The following is a 19,500-nucleotide window of genomic DNA, read 5'->3' as shown; positions in this document are numbered from 1 at the left end:
CACACTTACCAGGACTCTGGTGAAGCTTATGTTGCTTACATAGTAAGAAAGAGATTGTAGGATTGAGTTCTTAATACATATGTCTGCTGATAATATGTAACTGCTGTGTTGATTGTCTTTCAGAAAAAGGCAGATGAGGAGCAGCAGGCGGTGTTTGCTGTATTCGATGAAAATAAGAGCTGGTACCTTGAGGATAACATCAAGGAGTACTGCAGCAACTCAGCCACTGTTAAAAGGGATGATCCCAAGTTCTATAACTCGAACATAATGCATAGTGAGTGGGATACTGAGATGAATGATAGGAAAGCTATACGTACCTGAGCACTCAGTGATTGCTTGCTCTCAGCCCCGTGATCAGGGAATCCTCCAGAGAGTGAACTTCTAACTGTGCCAGGTTGCGCTGGTCTAGGAAATATCATAGAATTAGAAAGGTTGGAAAAGACCGCCAAAATCAAGTCCAACCTCTGACCTAATACCAGCATACCCGCTAAAACATATTGCAGAGTGCTGTATTCACTTGTTTTTCGAACACTTCCGGAGAGGATGACTCTGCTGCTTCCTTTGAGAGTCTGTCACCATGGTTAAACACTCAGTGAAGAAATTTTTCCTATTAACAAATCTGACACTCTCCTAGTGCAACTTGAGGCCATTTTCCCTTGTTTTATTGCTAGCTGCCAGAGAGAAAAGGCCTACCCACACCTTGCCACTAGTAACTAGGCTGGCTCTGGACCCTGAAGCAAAGAGAAGGGTTAACTAAATTTTGATGCAGCACCCTGCTGCCTTAGAGATAATATTTTAAGAGATGGAAATTACCATGGTTTCAGCCCTGTGCCAGTCTCTTTCCAGTGGAAACATGAGTCCAGTGGACTGACATCAAACGGGAAGTTTTAAAATAAAAATACTGAAACCACTTTTACTTTGGTTTCCTTTTAGCAATAAACGGCTATGTGTCTGACAGCAGTGAAATCCTTGGATTTTGCCGAGATACTGTGGTTCAGTGGCACTTTTCCAGTGTTGGCACTCATGATGAGATTGTCTCTGTTCGCCTTGCTGGACACTCTTTTCTGTATCAAGGGAAATATGAGGATACATTGAGCCTTTTCCCAATGAGCGGGGAATCGGTCACAGTGGAAATGGACAATGGTGGTAAGTGGTGGAACTGTAGTTTTTGACAGCTCTTCTAAGACATTTTTTAATCTCCAGTCTATAAGGACTTACACTTAGCTAAATAGGAAATAAAACTCTTCCGATATATACAATGCTAGAAAATGTTCTATCATTCCTCAGTGCAAGTGATGTGCATGGAGTCTTGCTGGCTGCACAAACTTAGCATAACTGTATGCTGTACTGAGGCTCTTTTTGTTGGTCATCTTGTAATTTTTTTTTCATAATTAATGCTGGCATTTGTAATTATAATTTTAAGGCAATTCTTGGAAACAAATATCAACTCCATTGTATGATTTCCAGGTTTGCCGCATTCTTGTCTATCTTGAGCAGTCTAAAATGGGCTGAAACTGTCAAATTCTGCTGGATATTTCTGGGTAAAATGGCTACAACTGACCTTAGGCTTGTGGTCATTCAGCAGCAGTAAAGTCTGCCTGCCTGAACGGGGTATGTGGGATGCATCTCCATGTCTTATTAGAATTAACACCATGACTTGGAAGATGGGACATCAGAATCCATGTAGTCCACATTTAAGACATTACTTCCAAAAGGACAGGTTCTTTGTCACTGAAGTCTGTGCACTTTGAGTGATCATTCTAAAATTCCTCAAGGTATAAGTATCCTTATCCCATTAAAATATCTCTTTTTTCAAAAAAGATATATATGTTTTATGCATTGCACAGCATCAAGACCTTATAACTTAAAAATGTGTAAGTGGCTTGTATTGCTCAAGACTAGGGAATCATTAAAACTCTATCAGACTTTATGGAAACCTCCCGAGTAATAAAGTTGTATTTTTGCTTGATTTTGGTATGCAATTTATTCTTTCCATCTAGGGCTTGTTTTCTTTGATAAATTTGCTGTTGTTAGAAACCAGGAAAGCTGTGCAGGTTACTTCAGGCTGATCAATACAGGAAGAATTGTATGTAACCCTTTTAATTTAAAAATCCTCTGTAACTTTTTTCCCTGCCCCCGCTTTTCTCAGGCAGGTTTCAGCTACAAGGTTTGTAAGCACTGGCTTGTTGGGCCATGAGCTCTGTTGTGGTTTCATATTAACTTACAGGGACCTTCTTCAGCCAACATAAGAGACCGAGAGAGCAGCTCAGACTTTTTCCACAAGCTTTATTTCTCCCATGAAGGGGGTCCGGCAGCAATCCAAATACATGGGTTACTATATGTACTTTATAGAATTTGGGGGGGATCAAAAGTAAACCAATAAGGTACAAAATTGAAACACTTAGCGAATTACCTTTGTGTTCTTTTGTGTAAGACAACCAATTATAAAGAATCAATTCCAACCAATAATATTCTAAAAAGATGAGAGAAGGTCTACATTTTTCTAGCATTAGTCATTCTAATTAAGTAGTTTTTCTTATCTCAGAGAGAATACCAAGGGGGTCTCACAGGTATCTGCAGAATGATTCGTCTCCTCTACAGTCCTCTTTCTCAGGGTGTTAATTCTGCCTGTCATTTCATGGTTCCAAAAGCAAGGTATAACAAGCAAAGAACTTGATTTGATGTGGTTTAGGGAAACAGATTCTATTTTCTTGTCTGAAGATCCTAGTTTCCAATAAAGAATTTATGTTGTGTCTAGGTTTTGGAGGAATTATTAAAACCTGAAATTAATTTGAATTAATCTGAAATGCCTCAGATTGGCAGCTTAATAGCTTGCGTCAGATTTGAAATTCAAATTGCTTTATTCTTATTATACGTATTAAAGGTCTTCCATTATTCATTCAAAGCTTTTAAAATACTGTGTTTGTTAGATATTTGCCAACATTGCCTCAGAATGTATTTGCTCTGCTCAGAATGTTCTACCTATGTAGCAGTGCATGTGCCAGTAAGGACAGGATAAAATTGAAACTTTATCTTGAGAGGTCTCACTCTCAGATCTAGATCTAAACATAGGATCCTTTAATTTGTTTATTTCTTTTTCACATCCATCTCTTTAATGGGTTATTTTTGGATTCAAATTCTAATTACAGCTTAATCAATGGAGAAGAGTTCCATCTCCTAGATGTATTTGTATGTGCTCTTATTTGTCCACAATTAATAAGTATTTTTCATTGCAATGAGAGTTCATGAATATCCCAAGGAAAGATTAGCAGTCTGCTATAGCAGGTGCTATAGAAGCAGCCCAAACTATTTCTCTTGGCCACTTACATGATTGACAATGTCCACTCTCATAACACCTTTATTTCAATTGCAGGTACTTGGCTTTTGGCATCCTGGGGCACCCCGGGTATGAGTTATGGCATGAGGCTGAGATTCAGGGATGCTAAATGTGACTATGAGGAAGATGAAACATTTGATGTTGTGGATTTAACTCCCACCAAGACTGAAAGAAAGGCTGTTCCCACCTCAGCTGAGGAAGATTTGCAAGAAAATGAGGAAGACACAGAAGAATCAGACTATCAGGATTACCTGGCTTCTTTTTACTCCATTAGAGGCTCAAGAAAGGCAGCAGGTGATGAAGAAAAACAAAATCTTACAGCACTGGCCTGGGAGCAGTATGAAGACACTGATGCCATGAGTTCTGAGGTGGCAGCTGGCTCGGGTCTGACAGCTATAAATAGTAGTGGAATAACAAACAATTCTAAGTGCTTAGAAACTCATATCACTCCTCTTCCCCCAGTCAAGGATGAAACATTCCAGTCAAATTACACATCAATCACAGCAGAAGAGGATTTATTTTTAGCTACAACACCTGACAGAGAAGCTGACTTGGTATTTGAGAACAGAAGCCAAAGCAACTATGAAACAGCTCACAGTAACAAGTCTGTAGGTGAACTCTTGCTGAGCAATGGGGAAGGCCCAGTGAATGTTGCAGAAGAGCTTCCAGCTGGTGGAAAGGACAGTAAATCTTTTCCAGAAAAACATCAAGAGCAAAGCACAGGAAGAGGAAGTTATACCACTAACAAGAAAAGGAAAAGGCGAAGCTCACTAGCCATTAAGTTTTATTCTGTCCAAAAGATGAATGCCCTTCTAAATCATGTCCGAAATAAAAATGTCTCATTTTCTGACAAAACTGGTGCACCTCATCCTGTGCATCATACAGAGGACACATCCAGTGAAACCATGGTGGGAACTGGCCAACTGCCAAATGAATATGATGATGATCTGGAAGAGGAGGGAAAGAAGATGGAAAATGCCATGCACACAGTTAACTTGACACTGGATTTGGACCTCATAGTAGGAGATGGGTCTAATGCATCTAGCCTTTCTGAACCCAAGATATCCAAAGATAAACCAGGAGATGCTTTTTCATTAGAATATATGTTAGACAATACAAGCCCTAATTCCAGCCCTGCTGTAGTGAAGAACTTATTAGAAGCATCATTGCCTGGGGCTGGGAAATATTCATCTAAAATGACTAGTGAGGAATGGAATTTGGTGTCCGCAAAGATGAATCTGGGATTAGAGGCGAGTTTAGATAAATCTGCTGGTGGGAAGTTAAATTATCATGGCAGAAACGGTACAGCATCCATAAATAAGGAGGATATGAATGATTATCAAGGGTTCTCACACCTAATGGGAGGAAACCAGAAAGGGAGCCACATGCACCCAACTCAGAAAGGAAAGGAGGGAAACAATGATACCTTATCTGGAATCTTCAAGATCCGAAGGAGAAAGAAGGAAGATGCAAAAATTACCTACTTGCTGAGCCCAAGGAGTAGAAACCCCAAAAAGCCCAGCAGTTCCATGGCAGGGTTTGGCCGTGCGCTGTTTCCAGGTGGGACCAATCACACAGCAGTGCCATGTTGCACAGATGCCACCAAGGCAGCCAGAGAGGTCAGCCTGAGGGTGGATCTGAGCAAAGCCAGGCATGGAGAGTCGCTGAATGACACCCTCACCCCGCAGCGGTGTAGGCCATCCATCACAATCGGGCTTCCCCGAGCAGATGGAGACTATGAATATGTGATAGGAGAATCCTACAGTGATGAAAGCTTGGGTGGGGAATATGAGTACCATTATGTGAGCTTTGATGACCCCTACATGACAGACCCCAAGGTGAACATCAGCAGGCAGCGGAACCCTGATGACATTGCTGAGCACTACCTGCGCAGCAGAGGCAATGAGAGGAGATATTACATCGCAGCTAAAGAGGTCTGCTGGAACTATGCAGGATATAAGAAAAGGTTTGCCTAAATAATTTGCTTTCGTTTGGCACACCATCCTGAAATCTCCTTGCAGGATGTTGATTCACATGCTGATAAACTTAAAAGCAACTGTAATGTGCCATCTGATTTCCGACATTTCTGTGGCACAACCATAAGAATTTTCCACAGGAGACTCACACCCCTTAGAAATGTCAGAGTGAGATTACTATAATCAAGGACAACACAGCTAAGAACTTTTTTTTCTTAACCCCCTTTTGTAGCCTCACTAGAAACAGTCTTTAATATCATTTAGAAAACTCGCTGTAAGAGGTCAAGAGATTGGAATCTTGTAGCTTGTTTTGGTATACTTGAATTATCTGTTTTACTTTGTGCTTCAGTTCTTGGTACCTGTACACAGCACGGAGACCTCCTTGTGCAAAGTCTTTCCAGGAATTTAATGGACTAACTGAGGGAATCTAGAATGAGATGTGCTTATATGCAGATGAAATCAGTTTCTAGCACTAGCAGAAATTGGTTCTGGTGTCTCAGTTCTCTGTTGGAAAATGGGATAACATCACCTTCCAAGTTCACAAGGCAGCAGTATTGAAAAGTACGTGAAGGCTGCAAGATGTTTAACCACACTGGTGACTGCCTTATATTAGAAGTAAAAACAAGGCAGCATAAAGTATTATTGTTGCTCCTACTGTTAAGAGAGATCAGAAGGTGACTACATCACAAATGCTAATATTGAGGGATTTTCTTACATTTTGACAGGGAAAGTTGGCTACTATGCCACAGCAAAGAATATGTGAGAATACACTGAGAGAAACACTTTACTAAAAATTCACTCTCTTAATTGATACAAGTTAGGATCAGTGCTCACCCAACAAGGCCTAGAATTCCTTGTCACTTTTCATCAAAAAGCTGAACCAAAACTTTCACAACTTTGGATTTTTATCAAAAGCAGCCAAAACAGGAGTGAGGAAATTTTCATTATGCAAAATGAATCTCCAAACATAGATTATTTCTCAAAATGAATTTCCATTAAATTTGATAGAAATAAAAATAAAACTTTTTCAGTATTCTCCGGGTTTACTCCTGCCTCATCTCAGTCCACATAAAGGGCACTTGCAAAAATAGCAGAAACAAGACAATATCTTTGGGCACTTAGAAAATCAAGAATTATTTTATGCTTAGACCTCTATATAGGTCTCTCTAGAAGCATTCATCCTCAGCTGGTGTGAGCTGCATAGTTCCAGTGAATTTAACAGAGCCATGGCATATTCTGTCTCAGTGTGTTGAGAAGCTAAAAGCCAACCTTTCTCCTATGTGACTTACATTAAATTTCTGGGTTTTGCAGAATTCATAATGAAGCAAGATTTGTAGGGAATTATATAGCATTTCAGTGCTTCTATTTAAGATCTGAACAGTTTTAATATCTAAAAGCTTATTTTACCACACCAGCTCTGGCATGCAAAATGCAGATGTTATCAGATGTAAAGATCAGTGAGACAGTAGGATGTAGATAATAGGCTCGCTACACTCAGACAAACTCCAGATTGTTAAGGCTAAAAAAAAAAAAGGAAAATAGAGCTGGGTTTTGAGAGGCTTGTTGGAGTTTTTCCATGGTAGTTGACCAAATGGTTGGAGAATCTCTTATACAACTGTAGAACTAGAATTTCTTAAACGTTGCAAGCCATGATTTTCAGGATCATCTGACACTCATTTCATGGATTCACAGAAGGTTGGAAAACACTTATAAGACCATTGAGTCCAGCCTTTAACCCAGCCCTGCCAGGTTCACCACTAAATCATGTCACTCAGAACCACATCTGTGTATCTTCTAAACATTTCCAGGGACCAAGACTCCACCACTTCCCTGGGCAACCCTTTTGGTAAAGAAATGTTTCCTAATATCCAATCTAAACCTTACCTGACACAGTTTTATGCCATTTGAGTGTTTATAATCACAGAATTCTAAAATGTTTCTGCTGTATGAGTTCTTTGGTTTCATCAAAGCTATTATTTCTGATTCACTGTGTAGGATTTTAATTGGGGTTTTCCTTTCAGTACAATGAGGAATGACAAAACTTGTAAAGATGACAGCAGACGTAAGGTGATTTTCCAGAGCTATACAGACAGTACCTTTTCGACTCTTCAGGATGAAGATGAATATACAGAACATCTTGGCATCCTGGGACCAGTTATTCGGGCTGAAGTGGACGATGTTATCCTAGTATGTCAATGTTATGATTGTGTGTCCAGGATAAGATTCTTACAGTGATCTTGAAGTGGGGCAGAATGGATCTAAAAATACCACAAATTTTTAAAAGCCGATGAAGGGGAAACAGTTTTCAAAGCTAGAAATTGCACTGCGGACGTGTAAGCACTGTGATGTGTTTCTTTGAAGCACATCTTTTTTCTCTCCTGTCCACAGCAAATTAAATTCTGTCTTTCTTTCTTATGTTTTTCAACATTAAATACTGGCTCATTGGTCTACTGTAAAATAATATTTAGGTTCGATGTTAATGAAAAATGAGTTTTCTAAACTCAAAAATTATTACGTATGTGTTCAAGATTAATATAAACTTTTTGAGAAAAGTTATCATTTCCTCTAAGGATTTTTGCTATGTAAATGTACAGAATTTTATTAGATCAACAAGAATGAAGAGGAACTGTATACCTGGTGATACTGTGGTATATTTGCATTAGGAAACTCACTGCTGTAAAATTTCCCTTCTCTCATCCTTCTTCATCCAGTCTTACACAGGGATGGACTCAGGGAGAATTGATCTCAGTGATTTCTGCTTATTTCAGTAGGAGTGATGTGCAGCATGAACACACCAAGCTATGTTTAAATAATGAGAAAGAGAAGAAAAAGATTTTGTAGTTTGGGAGCATTATTCTCTAAGGAGAGGTAAATATGTAGTCCCACTATCCTGGTGTTTCTCTGGGACAAGTGGTAAGCACTGATTTCAGCAAGAATGATACATACAGAGGTCTAGAGTTGCTATATTATGACTGCAGCAAAGCATAAGAGGTAGAAACTCCCCATTTCCCTGCTGGCAGTAACCAAGCAGCTCCACGTATGAGGGGCAACAGTAAACATCCTGGGGACCTTGACTTGGTGGAAGACAGGGAGCTAGACTCGTGCTTTCTGATTATTTTTTTTTAACTACCTGCATCAAAGGTGGAGATTCTGCATGGATATGTCAGAAGCTCTCTCTGCTGGCTTTTCCATGTACAATGCAGCCTGTAATCTTTATTCAGATCTTGACCCTTGTTTGAGGTCATGGGAATGTAGTGTGTGGGGACTTGGTTTAGGCTTGAGTTTGCTGAACAGAATCTATTTTGGTTTTTTTAGGTTCATTTTAAGAATCTGGCATCCAGACCATATTCCCTCCATGCCCATGGAGTCCTTTATGAAAAGTCCTCTGAGGGAAGCATTTATGATGATGAATCTACTGCTTGGTTTAAGGAAGATGATGAAGTTCAGCCAAATAACAGCTACATATATGTATGGTATGCAAACAGACGATCAGGCCCAGTGCAGTCAGGAGCAGCTTGTCGGTCCTGGATCTACTACTCTGATTTAAACCTGGTAAGGGGATGAAAATAGAAGTGGTGGTGTTGCTAGGGTTCACAGAAATCACAGAAACATTTGTGTTGGAAGGCATCACTAGAGATCATCCAGTCCACCACTGCAACTCAAGCAGGGTCAGATGGAGTAGTTTTTCAGGACCAACGTTCAGATGGGTTTTGAATATCTCTGAATGATGCATGGCTGTAGAAGTGCAAGCTGCAGAATTTTGATAGCTGTCCTTTCATTTGAACTTGATATTCCCACCTGACATTTAATCTCTTGCACTCAGTTAATAAAACAGGACTTAAGGTGTGGAAGAATTTTAATTGGGCAGCTCTGGAAGACTGAGCAGAGGAAAGATAGAGGGGAGCAGCAATTCTGGGATCTGCTTTAGATTTTTGGCAGCTGATGCATTCCTGTAGAATGCTATGGGGGTTTTTTTGCATCTTTTGGGAAATTCACTTTTACCTCTTAGGTTTATTACCTTCTAGGAGAAAGATATTCAGTCTGGTTTGATTGGGCCAATACTGATCTGTGAAAAAGGAGCCTTCAGCAAATCAAACAGCAGCAGGACATATACCCGAGACTTTTTCTTGCTTTTTATGGTCTTCGATGAAGAGAAAAGCTGGTACTTCGACAAACATTCTGGAAGGCCTTGTAATGAGAAAACACAAGAAATGCAGCAGTGCCACAAATTCTATGGTACTTATTTCATTTTGCCAAATATGCAGTTTATTGGGATAGAGGGAAAGATGTCAGGGGAAGTATCTCAGATCACAGTCCTTTTAAACATGCATAAATCCCATACTTGAGTTATATGAATTTTTTTATTGTTATCCATTGTACCCATAATAGTCATGGGTTTACATGTAAAAATTAGCAATCATGGGAAATTGGCTTTTAGAATGAAGAAATTACGTATTAGACTGAAACTTTCAACGGAAAACTTCTTTTGCATTCGCATACTTATTGCCCCCCATATTAAAAGAAAAAAAAGAAACAAAAAAGTTTTATTTGCAGTAAAAAGCTAGTATGCTGACAACTTCTTGCAAGAAATTTAAAAATATTTTAATAATTTGACAAATCAGGTCAAAAAGTTCTATTGAGGAATTTGAAGCAGCTGTAGAGCAACCCTTCATATACCTCTCTCTGGATACAGAGGTATATATGTGACTGTGGAAATAGGAGCTGCAGAAAGGGTTTTGGACAGCTGTCCTTTCCTTTGGACTTATATTCCCATATTACATTTAAATCTTTATGTTCTCCTGCCTGCCATGTGTTGCTAGCAAGCTGTGCTCAAATCTTCTGGTGAGGTCCCTGGATTTTCTGAATTGATGTACATAGACCATAAAGTGTGTTGCACTTTAAATTGGAAAAAATAGTGTTTCTTGTGAGTTCATTACTTCATTAAATGTTTTGCTAATTTCAATAATTACTTTATAGCACTTTCAGACCAATTATGTGAGCAGTTTTCCTGATTAATGATCTTTTTTTTCAGCCATTAATGGGATTACCTACAATTTGCAAGGCTTAAGGATGTATGAAGGTGAAACAGTCCGATGGCACTTGCTGAATATGGGTGGGCCAAAAGACATTCATGTTGTTCATTTTCATGGACAGACTTTCATAGAACAAGGAGAGCCAGAGCATCAGCTTGGAACATACACTCTCCTCCCAGGTAAGTATCAGAGCAGAGTACTTTCTAAGGGGTGGGTGACCTCTGCAGTCTGTCATCATCATACCAGTTTAAAGGTCTCCATATGGTGAGAGTTTGGCCGTTTTAATGTCCGAGTAAGTGATACGGAACAGAAAGAGCAACCGTGAGGCCTAGGAGAATTCTTATTCTCTATCCAGGGAGAAATAGGCTATAAGTATTCATTAGACTACAGGATGAATTCCTTTGCCCCATCACTGTCAGCAATACCAGCCTGTATTGCCAGCTACAAGAGCTCAAGGAAAAAAAAGACAACAAGGCGATAAAAAGAGTGGGACAGGCTTAGAATATTAGGAGTTTTAGTGAACATTAGGGGTAATTTATTAACTGTTTTATTTCATTATTTTTAAGGTAGTGCTTTTCATTGTGCAATCTATGTATTTTTGTTTAAATAGGAACCAGAATTAGCTGGAAGTACCTGAAGAATTGTCTGCAGTAACTAGGAATATAAGCAAGGCAATGTGAACATGTCCTGTCCTTTCTAAAAAGTGCAGCAAGCAACTGAAACCACATCTGCTTCCTGCTTAATCCTTGGTGCTCCTGGGGCATGTAGAAAGTGAGGGAAGGGCCCATATTTCTAATTTTCCCACTTCTATTTCTGGCTTCTTTACATCCATTTCATTACTGGTACAACACACTGGCACAGCAGGAGTAAAATCATAAACAGCACCACAGTATTAACATCCCTGCGTTATGTAATAAACACAGTTCACGACACTGTTCAGCACTTGAGTTAACGAGCAGATATCTGTTGTTACATATAGGCAGCCAAGGTTTTACACTTTGCACCATCAGAAAAGGTTGAGTTATAGCTGCTTGATTCCAATCTCAGTCTCCAGCTAGAACTATCTTGCTAAGGGTCACTGAGATGGTGGGAGTCACTGTTCTCACTGCAATGGGTATTTAAGTTTTCTGGATTAGGTCATAAGAAGGTCTTTGGTTTAAAATTCAGCCTCACTGACATCAGCCTTGTAATGACAATGTTTCTGATACATTTAATTTCCTGTTTTCAAGGCTCATTTAGAACAATTGAAATGAAACCACAGAGACCTGGCTGGTGGCTTTTAGACACTGAAGTGGGGGAATACCAGCAAGCAGGAATGCAGACATCCTATTTGGTTATAGAGAAAGGTATGAACTACAGTGATTTTTGGCTGGGAAAGTCAAGCTATGAAGTCTTCTCTATCCTTTTAGGATCACTGAAAATAAATTTGGGAGATTGTTCTGAAAAAAAAAAAAAAACAAAACTGACATAGGAAATTATTTGGAAGGACATGGTAGAGTGGTTACTATAAATTTGTTGTGGAAGAAAAAAAATTAGCTTCCAGCAATGCTAGCTTTGAATTATTTAGCACACTACCTTTATTCCTTTAGCATGCTAGCTTTGAATTTGAGGCTTCCCTACAGTGAACAGTGGGTTAATCTGTTGAGAGAAATTGCAGAGAATCATTTAGATTTCTCTGGGAAGAGAGTGCTCTTATAGAATTATTAGGAATTTTTTCTGAGTGATGTTGTTTTAGATTTCATGAGAATATATATTGCAATAGCCCTAATTTTCTTTAACAACAAATTTACTATGCCCCCTTCAGAGTGCAGGATTCCAATGGGCCTGGCAAGTGGAGTTATTCTCGATTCACAGATTGATGCTTCACATCACATAGGTGAGTTTATCCTTGAAAAGTTTCATGCATGCTCCTGAACACCCCAAGCAAAGTGTTGCAGTTCTGTCTTCTTTTGGCATCTCCGATGTCTTTCAAGATCAGTTCAACAGTGAATCAGCTGTCAGACTAAAAGTCTCTCCAGTGCTGCAAGCAGAGACTGTTAGGGCAGCCATTGTCATTGTATCTTAAGTGTCACAGGTCTGCTATCAGTATGACGAGCTTGGGAGTCAGGGAGTGCTCTATCTGTGGCCTGCTGGATGATCAGGAAGAAATCCAGCTTTCTTTTTGTCCTTGGATTCCCTGCTTGAAAATGAAGACCAAGCACTCAAAAAGCTTTTGGGATTTGCATGTGATGATGGTATGAGATGTGAAAGGACAAAATATATCTGTTATGAAAGACTTGGGAACCCTGGCATGCAGAGCAATTGCAGAGTCAAGTTAATTTGTCACTTTTCTCTGTGGTAGAAAAGTGGGATCATTACATAGAGAATTTTCTTCGAATTTTACATAGTGTCAAATCAAGGTGTATAGGTTACACACACATGCAGGAATGTCCATCCTTTCCCTTGAAATAAAAATAAATTAATTACTTTGTAAAACTTATTTTCTTAATAAAAAATAAATTAATTACTTTGTAAAACTTAATTTTCTGTGGATTTGATTTTCCTTCTTCATTTCCTCATAGAGTGTTATAGAGGCTTGAAAGCTGTTTTGTAATATATAGTCTATACCAGTTTTTAACTTGGAAGACTTGTCATGCAGAGGGGAGCTCTCTTCCGTGAATGTAGAGTACATTTTGTCTGATCCTGCTGGGGGACAAAACTTGTTCAGCAAACTCTAGGCTCTGTTCCAAGTTAGCAGACATGAAATACTGTTGTTTTTGTTGTTTTGTGAACTCTAAACTTTTTCAGGGTACAGATGACTTTCAGTTGCTGACCATGCCCATAATTTCCTTGATTATAGTTTTAGAGTCTCTTGTTTGTACTTGTTTTTTTTTTGTTTTTTTTATTGTATCCTTTGGGTTGGGGGTGGGAAATGGAGCACTCAAAGCTAATTACAGCCCCAGTTTATGTCTTTTCAATGCCTCTTAGAATTCTTGCTTTATTTATATTTTCTCTGTAGACTATTGGGAACCTAAGTTAGCCCGATTAAATAATTATGGAACATATAATGCTTGGAGTACTACAGTGGAGGAAGAACTCCCTTGGATCCAGGTAAGGTACAACACCATTAAGTTATTTTCCTATAGCTTATTTTAGAAGGTCAAGCTGCTCTTGTCACTGAGAACACTGCAGGGGGAAACTGAAAAGATGTGGCAAGATTGGTGATGCCATTGTTTCTTCCCTAGGGTAACCCAATCTCTGCTGCTGTTGAGGGTCATTGACTGGACAGTGGCCTTCACAATTTAGATTTTTTTAGGCAAATGTAGTTTTCCTTTGTCTGCCTAACAGTACATATTTGTATGTATGTGTTTGTTGAGTAATCATTTGAAATGTAATATCCTCAATCCTTGCTTCAGATCGTTTTTCGCTTGGTTTGTATGCTCCTGTCCCTCTTGACAAAGCTCAGTTGTCTTCACAGGGAAGCTAAGCTTATAATGATGACTTAAAGCACTATATCATTCAGTCACCTCACTTCTCTGTTTTATTTCCGTCACAGTGACTTTTGTGCTACATAGCTAGTTTCAACCAAATTTGGGGAGAATATTTGATTTCTTTTAAATCTCATTAAAATTGGTTGGAAGACAAGAAAGACTCAAGTTCAGCAGGTGTTTTGATGTTTGGCTTGCTAGCATTTGACATCCTAGCAAGTTAGTGAAAGTGAAGTAGGGGGAGAGGGTTGGGAGATCTGATGTGGAACTGGAAATACCATTGGGAAGAGAAATAATTTAACAGGGGGCTGTGGTAGTGAAAAGTTGAGGTTGCTGCAGGGAAGCATACAGAGGTGTGGAGGGCATGTCCCAAAGAATGAGTTTCACTGCTCCTAGGCACACCTTCCAGACTTGTTTTTGCTAAGTGCTTAGATGTGATATCAGCTGGAATGGTGGCTTTTCAGCTCTTCAGAATGTCATATGCCTTTCTGCAGCCTAGGTATCCAAAATTAGAGGTGGCTTCTAAAAGTGTGAGCCTTTAATTTCTCTGTGCTCCTTTGACCTATCTGTAAAATGGTGTGGAGGGAGTTGTGCCTACCACAAACACACAGGAACTTTTGAAGTGCCTGAAGTGCTGAACTCTGTAAAATGGCCTGTGAAATTAAATGCACATGCAAATACTTGAATGAAATAAGAGAACATTAATTTGGACTCTAGTATCTATTATTCCTTTAGAGAATGTTAGTGTTGTGCATGTTAAAATGCAGGGCTCAAAGCTGCTGTATAAATGCCAAAGAATTAGATGGGTTTTGCTGTGAGTTATTGACTTTATAAACACTCTTTGCTGTTTGTAGGTGGACTTTCGAAGACAAGTTTTGCTCACTGGGATACAAACACAGGGAGCCAAGCAGGTGTTTAAGTCCTTGTACATCCAGAAGTATTTTCTTGTTTACAGCAAAGACAAACGGACATGGAACACCTTCAAAGGAGACAACTCGCCAACAGGAAAGGTCTGTCTGTGCCATGGGGGTTGCAACAACCTAGAGTGAGTCTTGTTTAATGTTAAGAGAGTGGAAAAAAATTATGGCCTTTAGAGCCTTAATAGGTACAGCTTGAAGCCCCAAAGGACATTTACCAAACTAATGAAATTTAGACTAGTAGACAAATTGTATGGTGAGGAGCTAACTGGGCTGGGGTTTGGATTGGCCTTGTCACCTTGACTGTGTGGAGTCTGGCTTTCTCACAGGCATCTCTCCCTACTATTTCCTATGCCCATAGCAGCTTTTTTTGAAGGAAGGAGGAAGCTGAACTAAAAATCAGATGCTTACCTCATTTGGGATTAGATTCTTCTTCTCATCCCTTCTTTTGATCTTCCCAGTAGTTGAATGCTGAACTGTCTGATTTGCCTGCAGAAGGCCTGTGTGGTGAGTGTGGTTGTACACTGAAAGAGGTTCATCATATGCCCAGCTCCTCTAGCCCTACCTATTACAGCTCCCTTCAATTTACACTGAGGTTTCTGTGGTACAACTCCCAAATTGAAAGCCTGTTCTTTTACCTCTCCTTTTGCCTCTTTGCTCATGTATTCTTAGAGAGTTACATAAAAAAATGTTGCTTATTTAAGCTGACCTTCAAACACTTCCAAATATGCTAATATGGGACCACGAGATATTTCAGGTGGCCCTGCAGCAAGGGTGTGCTATCACTGTGGATGGGGCTAAGGGCCTATAGTATAAAAGGCTACATTTGTAACAGAGAAGGCTTTCAGCATCCAAGCTTGTGTTTGCATTAAATAAAGTATTTGTGGTTTTTTCTTTTTTTTTCTTTAAACAGATTTTCGAAGGTAATTCCAATGCCTATGACATAAAAGAGAACATCATTGATCCCCCTATTATTGCTAGGTACATCAGACTCTATCCCACTGAGGCCTACAACAGGCCTACTCTTCGCATGGAGCTTCTGGGCTGTGAAGTAGATGGTAAGAATTGGTCAAGTGCTGGTGGTTCCATTGTGACATTTTTTTTTATCTAATACTTTAAATGAAGCTAAAACTATGGGTCTTCTCCATTGTTGCTTTCACTGTGGCTGCTTGGGTGTACTGGAGAAAACAGAGTGCTTCTTTCAACAGGTTGCTCTTTACCACTTGGAATGGAAAGTGGCGAGATCAAGAATACCCAGATAACAGCCTCATCTACTAAGACTTCCTGGTTTAACACATGGGATGCTTCACTTGCCCGTCTCAATCAGAATGGAAAGATGAATGCCTGGCGAGCCAAGGTAACAAAACAAAAGCATGGAATGTAGCAGGGACAGCTGGTTAATAAATTCATGCTTCCTGCATGCTCTGTCCAGTGCTGAGTGTGATAGGGTCACTTCATAACCATCCTTTGGGAAGAGCACCACTCAACTCTTCAGCAGAAAACTTGTTGAGCTTCTGGCAGTTGCAGTCACATACTTTGAGAGCTGGTTGGTCTCCTCTGGGCCACAGTTTGCAGAACTTCCCTGTGGGAAGTTCTGTTTCATTTCAAGAGATGAGTGCAACTTGAATATTTGTCTCAAAGAGGTTAAAGAAACCCATTCTGGGTTGGCTTATAGACAGTGCAGCCCAATGGATCTGGAGGTGGGTGACCTTCAACAAGGCATGTGAGCTTCTGCATGTTTGAAATGAAGCTGCACTTCTTCACAAAGCACCTTGAGATTTGCTGAAAGCTGCTCTCTTGTATAAGCATTTGGCATTAGTGTTATGTTTTAATACTGGAGGTAAATCTGTTATATTTCATTATGTATTGGAAATTAAAATGTAAATCTTAAAACTCAAAATACACTACTTGCAGTGATGAAGTTAATTATATAGGTCACTAAAAATGCTTGTGACTTGCTTCAGCTTTACTCTTCTGGACTTCTTTGGTGCAGTTTTCATGAATTTTGATAGTTTTAACTACCTGTAAACAAGATTTTTTACTTAAGCGAATACAGGCATAGACACATTTGCTAATACACAAACTTTTATATCAACTGTAGTTGAACAACAACCAACAGTGGCTGCAAATTGATCTCCTCACAGTTAAGAAGATCACTGCTATTGCTACACAGGGGGTCACGTCCATGTCAGCTGAAAATTTTGTGAAAACCTATGTTCTTCTGTACAGCAATGAAGGCTCCAAGTGGAAATCCTACACAGAGGGTTCAAGCTCAGTGCCAAAGGTATCACTGTCAGCCCAAGCAATTGAATTGTTGCTTGGTTTTAGGTGCTGGACACAGTCAAGGCTCAAAGGCAGAATGCCCAGCCAAACTGATATTCTCACTGGGCTGTAAAGTGCTAGGGAGCTGGGGTTACTGCAGATAACGTCATCTGATCTTAGTGATCATAATTAATAAAATGAGCAAATGCTGTATCTCCAGAGCATGCAGCCAACATTGTGACAAAAAGATCTGACACTGTTTTTAAAGGAGGACATTTAGTTTGAATGCACAAGGACATTTAATTTGAGTGAACAGTGGATTCCCCAGGGCCTCTTTTAGATTTTTTTATTTCTGCCCTGATTTTTTAAGTGAAATTAATGTTAGTGAGCAGTATTGCTATAGCAGAGCTGGGGAACTTCAGGTACCCACAGAGCAGACACAGTACTTTGTGTTTTTTCCTGTATTACCTGACACCAACCTAACCCACAAGGACTATTAGCAGTGGTAAAACAAGGGAAGTTTGAGGGTTTGGTCCATTCGAAATTAGAATGGCAAATTTTCTGGTGTGGATAGAAACAGAGGTTACTTAATCCATTCAGACTCAGCTATTGCTGGCCCAAACTACTTTTAACCCAGTACATTAGGAAGAAACTTGTTGTGGTCTTGTTTAGAACCAGAGATGACCCATCTACTCTGGGTGTGACTAATGCAACAGTTTGGAACTGTTGTAAAGAGAAAATGCATGTTTTTTTTCAAGTGCCACCTTTTAACTAATTGTGTTTGTGTATTTGCAGGTTTTCTTGGGTAATGCAAACAGCAATGGGCACGTCAAGAATTTTTTTAACCCACCTATCCTGTCCAGGTTTATCCGCATTGTTCCAAAAACATGGTACCGTGGGATTGCCCTTCGGGTAGAACTCTATGGCTGTGAATTTGGTGTGGGTCTGGCTGTGAAAAAGACTGATGAGTCTGGGAGCTTTTAACCTGCCAGCAGTCATCATGCAGAACAACATGTTTGTTAGGAAACCCTAAAAACAGTTTTTGCTTAGTAGTTTGGATGTGTGCTTCATCAGAGAAACATAATGTTTTACCAGCAGGGTTGAGAGATTTCTCTGGCTGTGAATATATCTACAAATACACACTTTAGAAAACAGCTTTGGAGCTCTAGGAAGAAACAGTAGTCCCTTTTGGTTAGTATTATCACTTCTTCATTATAACCAGTATTCTAGCTTACTTTTTACTTAATTTTAAGTCCTAAATCCCTAGGATTGCAGACTGTGGCCTTGATCCTGAGCCCTGATTATCTCCATTTTTTAATGCTTTTGCAGCAAGATGAGGAATAGAAAGCTATAGTAGGTGGATGTTCTCCATACATAAGGCTGAGAGGGGAAACCAGTGCTGATCTGGAGCTGTGGTGCAGCATTCCAGCAGTGCCTTGGTGGGAAATGATTGTAGGGGTGGCCTCTCCTCCACATGTCTTTCACCTACACTGTGGTAGAGGCAGGACATGTCTCAACATTGAGATATGTGCAACCCCTTCTCAGAGAATGTGTGTTGGCATTTTTGGTTTGGTTCTTGCATACCCAGAACACCTGAATGATGTGGATTTTACATAATTAAGGGAAAAGGGGGTCAGCAGTGCCTTTCCATCCCAGAAATTAGAAAGGAAGTGACTTAACCTGTCAGATCATGGAACAGCAATGGGAGAACCAAAATGGGAATTCAGAACTCCTGATGCTGAGTGCCATATACACTTTTAGACTGTTAGGACAGGGAGCTCCCTTGATGAGGAAAGCTTTGAGAACAGCAGCTGTGTAGTGACAGTACAGCCTGGGGGTGGCAGAAGAGGATTAGAGGAAACTGAGTAACAGAAACATCTGTATCTTACAATTTAACAATGTTCTCACTAATGGAAATACTCTTGTGCATAGATTTTACATGGATTTTCCCAGGATAAGTACATCTGAAAATAGATACACAGTCATGATCTCATTATTCCAGAAGAATTTTAGCTAAGCTTTCAGTAGTGTTCTGGGCTTCTATCCTGTAAGTTGTTTATATGCAGCTTCACTTATCACACTAGGTACCATTCAGCAGGCTGGATTTTTAAAGTAGTTTGTCTTTGCTTGGATGGTGTTAGCCAGTTTTATTTCAGTAGTTTTTAATTTCTTTCTCTTACAGAACATGCATTTTAAAGAGAAGGTATAGAACAGGAGTGAAAAAATGTGTAAAAACTAAACAAATGTATTATTTTTTTTTTTTTACTATGTCACAAACTCTTGTAATTTTCCACTGGAAAATAAAGCTGATATTGTAGCATGAAAGGCATCAACTTTTTATTTTGTAAATTTTCCTCTACAGTAGTAGCTTTGGTAACAGTGAAATTCTGCAACAGGAAAATAAAATTTTCAGGGCTAATTAGAATTAATATTAGAATATTCACTGATAAAAAGAGAAAGAAACGTAGACCTTGGAGTGAGGTTTTACCCTGGAAAATAGTCAATAAA

The 19,500-nt window shown here is 39.5% G+C and overlaps 1 protein-coding gene across 1 annotated transcript in view; it reads left to right on the top strand.

The window, feature by feature from the left end:
* Nucleotides 1-19,195, top strand: part of F5 (coagulation factor V) — a 36,035-nt gene extending 16,840 nt beyond the window's left edge. The window contains exons 11-25 of the mRNA XM_062514871.1: nucleotides 124-274; nucleotides 934-1,146; nucleotides 3,374-5,303; nucleotides 7,335-7,500; nucleotides 8,629-8,865; nucleotides 9,339-9,549; nucleotides 10,346-10,525; nucleotides 11,576-11,692; nucleotides 12,151-12,222; nucleotides 13,345-13,436; nucleotides 14,668-14,823; nucleotides 15,644-15,788; nucleotides 15,939-16,087; nucleotides 16,832-17,014; nucleotides 17,788-19,195. Of these exons, the coding sequence (XP_062370855.1) occupies nucleotides 124-274; nucleotides 934-1,146; nucleotides 3,374-5,303; nucleotides 7,335-7,500; nucleotides 8,629-8,865; nucleotides 9,339-9,549; nucleotides 10,346-10,525; nucleotides 11,576-11,692; nucleotides 12,151-12,222; nucleotides 13,345-13,436; nucleotides 14,668-14,823; nucleotides 15,644-15,788; nucleotides 15,939-16,087; nucleotides 16,832-17,014; nucleotides 17,788-17,976 (4,191 nt within the window). The 3' untranslated portion in view covers nucleotides 17,977-19,195. The remainder of the gene's footprint in view (nucleotides 1-123; nucleotides 275-933; nucleotides 1,147-3,373; nucleotides 5,304-7,334; nucleotides 7,501-8,628; nucleotides 8,866-9,338; nucleotides 9,550-10,345; nucleotides 10,526-11,575; nucleotides 11,693-12,150; nucleotides 12,223-13,344; nucleotides 13,437-14,667; nucleotides 14,824-15,643; nucleotides 15,789-15,938; nucleotides 16,088-16,831; nucleotides 17,015-17,787) is intronic.
* The last annotated feature ends 305 nt before the right edge of the window (nucleotides 19,196-19,500 follow it).

This window comes from Cinclus cinclus, chromosome 2, assembly GCF_963662255.1.
Source record: "Cinclus cinclus chromosome 2, bCinCin1.1, whole genome shotgun sequence".
Taxonomy (NCBI): Eukaryota; Metazoa; Chordata; class Aves; order Passeriformes; family Cinclidae; genus Cinclus; species Cinclus cinclus.
The sequence above is the reverse complement of the archived record's forward strand: the minus strand, read 5'-3'. Positions and strand labels throughout refer to the sequence as shown.